This window comes from Chaetura pelagica, unplaced genomic scaffold (genome assembly GCF_000747805.2).
Source record: "Chaetura pelagica isolate M959 unplaced genomic scaffold, ChaPel_1.0 scaffold47, whole genome shotgun sequence".
In the NCBI taxonomy this organism is placed as follows: domain Eukaryota; kingdom Metazoa; phylum Chordata; class Aves; order Apodiformes; family Apodidae; genus Chaetura; species Chaetura pelagica.
In genome coordinates, this window is record NW_009954140.1 from 953,999 (window position 1) to 963,603 (window position 9,605).

General features: G+C 59.9%; 1 protein-coding gene across 1 annotated transcript in view; it reads right to left on the reverse strand.

The window, feature by feature from the left end:
- RAB37 (RAB37, member RAS oncogene family) overlaps positions 1-4,383 on the reverse strand; it is a 14,810-nt gene extending 10,427 nt beyond the window's left edge. Inside the window, 5 exon segments of the mRNA XM_010002743.1 lie at positions 314-394; positions 477-543; positions 699-740; positions 2,142-2,252; positions 4,348-4,383. Coding sequence (XP_010001045.1) covers positions 314-394; positions 477-543; positions 699-740; positions 2,142-2,249 — 298 coding nt within the window. The 5' untranslated portion in view covers positions 2,250-2,252; positions 4,348-4,383.
- Between the last annotated feature and the right edge of the window lie 5,222 nt (positions 4,384-9,605).

Below are 9,605 nucleotides of genomic sequence, written 5' to 3' on the forward strand. Positions count from 1 at the left end.
AAGCAGCTCTTTTTTTGGCACGGGAGCCATTCCAGCATCACAGCCAAACAGTCCTGAAAACGCCCTGTCTCCTGGCGGGAGCCCAAGCCTCCATGTCATTCATGTCCATCCCAAGCTGCCCTTCCCTCCTCCAGACATTCCCTGTGTCCCTAAACCAAACCCACCCAGCCATGCAGCGCCCGGCCAGGTGCCCCGGGGACGAGCTCCCAGCCGGCTCCATCTGGACAAAACAGCCTGTGCTTACGTGTAAAAAGGCTGCAAACTGCCCTAAACCCGCAGCAAACCACGCGGGGCACCCACCATCCCAACCCACACCCTCCCAAGTCCCCAAGGGGACTCACACGGATGTTGTCGAAGGACATCTTGCTGGTGATATCGTAGAGCAGCAGCAGGGCTGGAAGGGAAGAGGCAAGAAGCATTTCCCTGCTGCAGGGATGAGCTCTCTCTCCCCTGTCCCTACCAGATCTCAAACCCACCTTGTGCATCCCTGTAGTAGGCGTGGGTGACGCTGCGGAAACGCTCCTGTCCTGCCGTGTCCCAGATCTGCCGAGAAGCCGCCCCAGTGAGAGCAGGGAGGGAAAAGCCCTCCCCCTGGCTGGGGGGACTCCTCTGCGGCTCCCAGCCCACTCACTCTCAGCCCAGGGGGTGCTTTTTCCATCGGGATGGCTGGGAAATGCTCACCCCCTCCCAAAGCTCACCTGCAGCTTCACCTTCACGCCATCCACGGCCACCACTTTGTTCTGCAGAAGAGAAGGACAGCAGGTTCGTCAGCCCAAAGCACACCTTGGCACGGGTGCCAGGCAGTCCCAGATTGGAGCAAGGCATGTCCCAGCCCCTTGGCTTCTCTCCCCTGGCCTGTGGGGTGAAGCCAGGCTGCCCACGGGGCTGGACGTTGAAGCCTCATTGCTACAAAGCCCTGGTCCTGCCGGGGGGGGCAGCAACAGTGACCCCCTGGTGCAGTATCCCCCCGTGCCAGGGTGGAAATGAGAAGAATCAGGCTCTGATGGACACAGGCCAGCAAGATCCAAGCCTGCTTTGGATCCAGTGCCTACAGCCAGCACCCCTGTCCTGTGGCTCCCAACACACTAATGCACTGGCTAATGATGGTGGTTGCCCCACAAAGCCCAGGGACACTGATCTGTTCCAGGTCCTGCCAGGTAGTCCTGGGCTTGCAGCTACCCCTGGACTGGTTCTGGAATTGTTTAAAATGGAAATTCAGCTGATGTTGAGATGACCAAGTTTGAGAAATTGGGCTGAATAAAACAAAACCAAACCTGTGCCCTAGTGGACTCTGGAATTTACCCACCAGCTGCAAGCCATGGGCTGCTGGAGGGACCACTTGCACAAGGCACAGCTCACAACACCCCTGGGGCCACCAGCACCCAGCCCAGCAGTGGGATGTGGCAAGTTTTCCTTCTTTCATTACTTTATTGGGAGGCCAGGCTATAAGACCCCTCCAAAACAAACCCATAGCTCACTCCCCACAGCCCCAACTCATAAACCCTCCAATTCCCCCCCCTGCCAGCCAAGAGCAGCCCGAGCAGCAAAGGCAGCAGCAAACCAGAGCAGCAGAGGCAGAGGAAACGCCGACCGCGCTCGGCACGTGTCAGCAGAGCCTGCCTGGGGCCCCCTGTCACTTCCAGCTTGCTGAAACATACTCTGTCCCGTGCTGCAAACAGCTCCTGCATCTCCAAACAAAACCCTGCAGCTGAAATTTGGTGGACAGAGAGCAGCTGGATGGTTGAAACGGAGATCCCATGACTGTAACCGCTCCTCGGCAGCACATCACAGCCCTTTCCAGGCACAAAATTGCAGCAACCAGTGTTTGTCCCCCCAGGCTGTTGGCCTTGGCCTGGTCAGTGGAGCGTGTGGCCACCCACCACACACCCCCCACCCACAGGATGGGCTAAACCCTCCATTTTTGCTGATTTAAAGGCGAGAAGGAACATTTCCAGTGGACTCTTCTGTCTCTTACTGCTCTCCCAGGGAGAGGTGAAAAGGTTTCAGCAAGCACCTGCAGCTGGCTGGGAGATTATTTTGGGTGCAGAGGCTGGAAACCCCCTGCCCCCCTTCCTAGCGCCCTATCCTGGCCAAGGTGTGGGTCAGGAGAGGCAAGGGGCTGGCAGCCACGGTGGTCTCACCCGGAAATCTATGCCCACGGTGGCTATGAACGTCCCGGAGAGAAAGGCTCCATCTTTGAACTGGAGCAGGAAGCAGGTTTTCCCCACGCCTGAGTCTCCAAGTAACATCACCTGCAAGATGGGCGCAGGGAGAGGTGTCAGCAGGATGGGGAGGGGTGCTGAGCCCCCCCAGTCCCTTGTGTCCTTCTGTTTCATTCTCCAGAGCTGGTTCTGCTGGGTCTGGGAGGGCCCTGTGAAAGCTGGAGTTGGGATGGGATGGGGACCCTGAGGGTGCAGCCAAGAGCAGCCTCCATCTGCCAGCGAAGGGAAGAGCAGAAGAGAGCTGCTGGGAAGGCAGGTACCACAGCAAGAAGAGATGTTCCCTGGCCAGCCCCAGCCATGTCTCAGCACAGGTGGTTCCTGGACAACCAGTCACAGCTCCCAGACACGTGGAGCCACCTTCACCCACTCTTTGCCCCCAGCCCGGGTGTGTCCAGCCCAAGGGCTGATGCATGGCCTGGGCAAACCCCGCCGTGTCCGGGACTCTTGCCCTGCGGGTGCCCAGTGCCCTGCCTGGCACAGACACCAAAGCAAACACAGCACCTTCTCCCCTCCTGCTAAGCAAACAGGCTCAGCCTGGCTCCCCAATCGCTCTGACACCACCAGACCCAGGGAGGCAGCAGCCAAGATTGATGCTGGTCCCAGTAAGCACAGCTTTACCCACCACCCCAACTCAGCAGCAGCAGCCCTTTCCTGCCCAGCAATAATTAACCTGGGCCTGACTGCATCTATGGCAGTGAGCAGGACTCCAGCAAGACGGTCCAGTCCTGTAAGCCCACCCTGGAGGGATGCTGGAGCCTGCAAAGCAAATCCACGAGGGCCAGGCAAACACTGGGAGCCGTGGCCCATCCTGGGCAGGGGTGGCACAGCAAACATCCCATGGGCCAGCACAGCCAGAGCTGGGGGCTGGAAATTCTTTGCCTCCTGCCAGTTCACTTTACTGGTTAAATGCTTCCCTGGGACACATCAAGCCAGGCCAGGCTGTGGGGCAGCTCAGCTGGGAACACCACTTAATTCTGCCTTCACCTTGCTCCAGACCAAGCTGGCAACTGATTTCCTCCCTCAAAGTCAAAAATCGGACCCCACTGAAAGGAGTCAGAGTGGAGAGGATAAAGGCAGAAGAATAGAAACAGTTTAGGGAAGGTGGCAGCTTTGGGAGCCAGTGAGGTGAGGCAGCAGGAGTTCTCAGGGCTGGCACTGTGGGTGCTGGGCTCAGCCTGGGGCTGTGCAGGAAATTTTTTGGGTAAAAGGTTAATTGACCCCATGCCCCTCCTGTGTCACTGGGAAGAGGAGGGTGCTTCCCCAGGGAGACCTGGGCTGAGAGGGGTTGGGGAAGAGTGGGGCACTTGGGGAGGGGAGTTCCCACCTCAATGCCTGGCAGGGGCAAGGGGGCTGCAGGGGGCTGTGGTGCCCTGGGCTGGCTCAGCTCTGGGGCACACTTGCTGCCCTCCCCCCTCTGGTGTCCTTGGAATGCTGGGATGGGCTGGATGGGGTCCTGCTTCCCCTGCTCTGGAGCAGGGGGGGCACAACTTCACCAGCTGGCAGGACCCCCCTTGCCTGAAGAAGAGCAGGACAGGCAGAGTTCGGCTGTGCCCCCCGGGGGTCCCGCAGCTCACCAAGCCGAGAGCCCCCAAAGCCCTATTCCTGCAGTTGGGCCACCGGGGCCACCAGACACCCCTCCCCCGCCTGCCTGAAGAAGAGCAGGACAGGCAGAGCTCGGCTGTGCCCCCCGGGGGTCCCGCAGCTCACCAAGCCGAGAGCCCCCAAAGCCCTATTCCTGCAGTTGGGCCACCGGGGCCACCAGACACCCCTCCCCCGCCCCACATCACCTCCTCGGGGGAGGGACAAACCAAGGGCCAAGAACTCCCCCCGCCCCCGGGGCAGGGACCCCCTATCTCCACCTTCCAGGGGCTAGAGGACCCCCATCCCCACAGCTGAGACCCCCCGGGGCAGGGCTGGGGTTGCTCAGCTGGGGCTGCCGCCTCCTTCCCCGTCCCGCAGACGTTTCCTGGGCTCAAGCCCAGCAACGGAGGAAGAGGGCGGCCCCCGGGGACCCCCCCGGACCCCTCCGGACCCCCCTGAGTCTCCTCCGGGCTGGTGGGCGAGCCCCAACCTTCACTCCCTGTAGGACTTCGGGGGGTCCATCTGCCCAACCGCAGCCTCCCACCTTGCCGGCCAGCTCGTAGCTCCCGGGCAGTGCCGGGGGGGCCCCGCTGCCCACCGGGGTCTCCTCGCTCCCCGCCGGGGGGGTCCCGCTCCCCGCCTCCCCGCCGGGGCCGCTCATGGTGCGTCCGAGAGGAGCCGCCGAGTCCCGGGACCAGCGGGAGCTGCGGCCCCACCCGGCCCGCCTTCCTCCCTCCTCCTCTTCCTCCTCCTCCTCCCCGGCTGATGCCACCCCCGAGGCTGCGTCCCGGGCTCCTGCCGGGCCAAGGGATGAGGAAGAGGAGGCTCAAGGCTGGAAACCGGGCCCCCCTGCACCCCACCTCGGGGTGTTTGGGTTTGCCCGAGGGCTGGGCAGAGCCCTGGCACGTCCCCCCGGGCACGGGGAGAGGAGGAACCGGCCCCGCTCACCCCACAAATCAACAGCCCGTCCCCTACGGGGTGCGGGGATGGAGACCCCGGTGCTGCCAAATCACCCCCAGTCCCGCCGCGTCCATGAGGAGGCAGGTTCCATCCCCCCGGCCCCCCCGAGGGGGGGGTTTGTCCCGTCTGCTGCTGCCCCGACGGCTGCCGAGCCGGGCCCCGGGCGAGCAGCGGCGGAACGGGCAGCGGGGGGGAAATGAGAAGCAACGACCGCTCGCCGGAAGGCTGGGCTGCTCCCCGCTCCCCACAGCTCCTCCCTGCCTCCTGCCCCGGCCCTTGTGGCCCGGCTCCTGGGGCACTTCACTCGGGAAAAGCCCAAGGCTAGGAATGTGCGAGAAGCCCCGGGAGAGAAGCCAGGGATGTTGTTACTCAAAAAGTCCCTCCACAAAGCCCCATCCAGGCAGTACAGCTGCCCGGGGTTCTCACGGGCACTGCCACCACCCCATGGATAGGAGCTGTCAGCCCCCTGTGTTGCCTTTTCCCTGGGATAACCAGCCCATTTTGCCCTCACCGGGGCTGGTCCCAGCACAAACCCCACAGCCATGCTCACTCCTCTGGGATTCAGGCTTGCAGGGCTCCAGGGCAGATCCAAGCCCCTCACCACCCTCCAGTTGAAGGCCACACCATGGGAGATCTGATGGCAGAGATGCCACCCACTTCTGGACCTTTCCAGGCTGCCTGCTCCTGCCCCAGCCAAGGCTTCCTCTGCCCCTCGGGAAAGGGAACCTGTATTTCCAGTCCCGTAACTGCACTCAGACCCAGATTTATAGTTAGTGCACACTCTTTGGTCAGGGAAGTGCACAGAGCTGAAGGCTGGAGGCACTCAGAGCTCCTGGAAGCTGCTGAGCTCCCTTACACCTTGCTGGAGAGGAGGGCTGGAAGGACATGGCAGGATGTGCTGGTGCTCACAGAGTGGCCTAAGCAGGAAAAACGCCTGAGTGAGCATCACCTCTGCATGCCAGCAGGTGCTGCACGAGAAAAGAGGCAGATGGGAGCTGGCAAAGGTTGGGAACACATCTGTGCCTCCTCTGCCTGCCCAGAGCTCACAGGGGCACCCTCTGGCTGTCAGCCTCCAGGCTGCTTGGCCCCTAAACCTCTGCAGCAGTACCATGTTTCCCTGCTTCCTTGGCCCGGACAAGAGAGAAAATCCCCGTGGGCAGTAGCCACCTCATGGGTAATAGCCATCCTTGGGGTGACAGCCATCGAGGGTTACAGCTTCTTGCTGAGCCTTGTCACGGGTGCTGGAGTGATGCTGGTCACACTGTGCAGTGAGGTCCCAAGTGTTGTCTCTGTCCCAGGCTCTTCTGGGGCTGGGGACACCAGGCATTGGAGCCACTTGCCAGCCCCACAGCAGCTCTGCAAATAGCACTGGATGGCAGCTGAGTGCTTTTCCCAGGCACTGCCACCACCTGCCTGACGGTTTGAGAGGGCCTCAGGCTGTGGAGGCAGGACACCGGCCGGCGTGTTCCTGTGCCTGCTCCTGCCCCAGCCAAGGCTTCCTCTGCCCCTCAGGAAAGGGAACCTGTATTTCCAGTCCCGTAACTGCACTCAGACCCAGATTTATAGTTAGTGCACACTCTTTGGTCAGGGAAGTGCACAGAGCTGAAGGCTGGAGGCACTCAGAGCTCCTGGAAGCTGCTGAGCTCCCTTACACCTTGCTGGAGAGGAGGGCTGGAAGGACATGGCAGGATGTGCTGGTGCTCACAGAGTGACCTAAGCAGGAAAAACGCCTGAGTGAGCATCACCTCTGCATGCCAGCAGGTGCTGCACGAGAAAAGAGGCAGATGGGAGCTGGCAAAGGTTGGGAACACATCTGAGCCTCCTCTCCCTGCCCAGAGCTCACAGGGGCACCCTCTGGCTGTCAGCCTCCAGGCTGCTTGGCCCCTAAACCTCTGCAGCAGTACCATGTTTCCCTGCTTCCTTGGCCCGGACAAGAGAGAAAATCCCCGTGGGCAGTAGCCACCTCATGGGTAATAGCCATCCTTGGGGTGACAGCCATCGAGGGTTACAGATTCTTGCTGAGCCTTGTCAAGGGTGCTGGAGTGATACTGGTCACACTGTGCAGTGAGGTCCCAAGTGTTGTCTCTGTCCCAGGCTCTTCTGGGGCTGGGGACACCAGGCATTGGAGCCACTTGCCAGCCCCACAGCAGCTCTGCAAATAGCACTGGATGGCAGCTGAGTGCTTTTCCCAGGCACTGCCACCACCTGCCTGACGTTTTGAGAGGGCCTCAGGCTGTGCAGGCAGGACACAGGCTGGCTCTTCCCTGGGAGAGCAGGACTGCTCCAAAGGCAGAATCTTAGAAACATAGAGTCACAGATTATGATTACCCAAATAAAACTGCTCCCCTTCCCCACCCCCCAAAGGGTGAGTGAGGCTGCACAGCCCAGGGACAGGGCACTTACCGTAAACCCAATGCCCACAGTGGCAGAGAAGGAGCCAGGGATGAACTTCCCCTGGTCAAACTGGACCAGCAGAGATGTCTTCCCCACACCACTGTCTCCAACAAGGATCGTCTGCAAGGACCAGGTAAAGAGGTGTCAGGGTATGGGAGCAGGTGATGCTCAAGCCCAGGGGCAAGGTGTGCAGTCAGAGCTGGGTGTCTGGGGGGTTGCAGCAGTGAATAGAGCAGGATCAGGGGGGACCATGCCAACCCCAGCCCGTGGCAGGGCCATGAGTCCTGTGGCAGCCCCGTGGCACAACCCCACTGCACAGCCCTGCCTGGCAGCAGATTGTCCCCACAGGCTGCTGGGTGTCAGGTGGCTCATCCCGCTGCTCCTTGTCCTTCATCTTCACCTTTGGTTCTGCCTGGGGAGGAATTTCCTCCCCTCTGACCATGTCTGTAATAAATGAAATGTGCTCGAGGCTGAACTTTGGGCAGGACCCTGCTGTGCTCTCTCTGAGTGCAGAGGGGTGGAAGAGAAAGCAGAGTGCAGCCTGTCATAGAGAGTGAGCAGGAGAGATGCTCCTGCCCTGGCTGGGGAAACTGCTGGGCAGAGGCAGCCTTGGCTGGCACAGCCCTGGTGGAAAACCTCTTTGGGAAGACTCTGGGGTTGCTGGATTGGGTCCAAAACTGTTTAGTAAAGAGAGTGTCTCCCACAGCTGCTGTGTACAGCCACTGCCAGAGCCAGGCAGCCTCTCCGGGGTGCTGGGCTGCCTTCATGCTGCACTAATGCTGAGGACTCACCCTGCTTCCCCCCAGCAGGGTGCTGGGTATGGAGTCATGGAGCCCCTCTGCCCCTCCAGCCCTTTGTGGGAAGCTCCAGGGCTCTCCCACAGGGAGCAAAGCTTGGTTGTTTTTGAGCTGATGGACAAGGGAGCTGTGCAGGTGTCAGAGCCAGGACACTGCCATTGCCTCCTGAGCAGCTCCCTCGTGGCCACAGTACCCCCATCCTCTTCTGCTCCTCCAAATTCCTTCCCTAAGGGAGACCAACAGTGCAAACACAAACCCATCCCTCCCCTCTCTGCCGGTATCTGGGCTGTGTTGTTGGCAAACATTCCCATCCTTTCAGGAAACCCAGGCGCTTTCAACCCTTTCACAGGGACACAAGTTAAAATAAACACACGGTTAATTGGCTTCTTGCTCAGAAGTGGTTTTGGCTCTCTCTTTCAGGACATGGGTGTTCCTGTAGCCACAGCCCTGGCAAGCACCAAGGGCAGCCCCAGGGCAGCCTCTGTCACCCGTTCACTTGTCACCCCTAGGCCAGTGAGGGGCTGGGGCTGAACCTCCCCACTCTGCCTCCTTCTGTGCTGCATTTCACTGTATCTGCTGTTTCCTCCCTGGAGTTGTGTTTAGGCTGATGCAGCTCCAGCAGCCCTGCTCCATCTTTGGGCACCTTGGCCCTTCATCCCCACACTGGGTGACACCATGGAAGCCACTCTTGGCTTGTCGAGCAGAAGCTGTTTCTTCAGCATCTTCCCAATGGCCAGGGGAGCCTGCACAGGGCTGGTGCCACCTCTCCATCACCTGCCCTGCCCCAGTGTGAGACCCAGCCTGGCATCACTGGAGGCACTGCATGTACCCCCTGGTGCTGGGAGGTGTAACAAGCCCAGCTGCATCCTGCAGGGCTCTCTGTGGGAGCAGTAAATGCAGAGAAGGGCATTAATTATGGAGGGAGGAGAGTGGGCTGGAATGAGTACCAGAAAGCCTCCAGAGTTCATGATTTACAGAGAAGATGTATGAAAGGCAGACTCCCCTATTAATAATTTAATTGGGATTTAGAATAGAGACAACTCAGGAATGGCTTCATGATTTAATAATAATTATAATAGCAAAACTTGACCTGAATCAGCCAAGAGACTTTCCTAATGACTTCAGGAAAAGCTCAAGGGCTCTGTGGAGGTACAGCCCCATGGAAAACACTGTGAACTTCCTGGCTGTGAAATAAACATAAAAGAAATATAAAAACCTCACTGTGGAGTGGCTGGGACTGCCCAGCCATCAAAACCTCAGGCTGAACAAGCCCAGGTCTCCCAGCAACAAAACTCTGAACCCCTCCTGCTTCTTCCCAGCACTCTCAGCCACAGTCCAGCCTCCCCAGCACCCACGGGGGGGGTTTCCTTTGCTTGGAAAACTAGCAGAAAAGTGCTTTGCTGGGGTGTGCAGAGGAGGGCTGGCCAAGCTGCAGAGGGATACCCGTCCAAGGCCAGGAAAGCCACTTGGGGACAGTCCCAAAGTGCCACTCCTAAGCCCCAGCAGAATCAGAGCAATTCCTGTTTCCAGCTAAAGGAAGTAATTCCCACTGGGTGGGCAGAGGTAACTTTGTGTCCCCCCCATCCCCCAGCTCTCCTGCTCCACATCCCCAGCACAAAAGCAGGCAGAGCTTGGCACTCCGCCCCCCCCC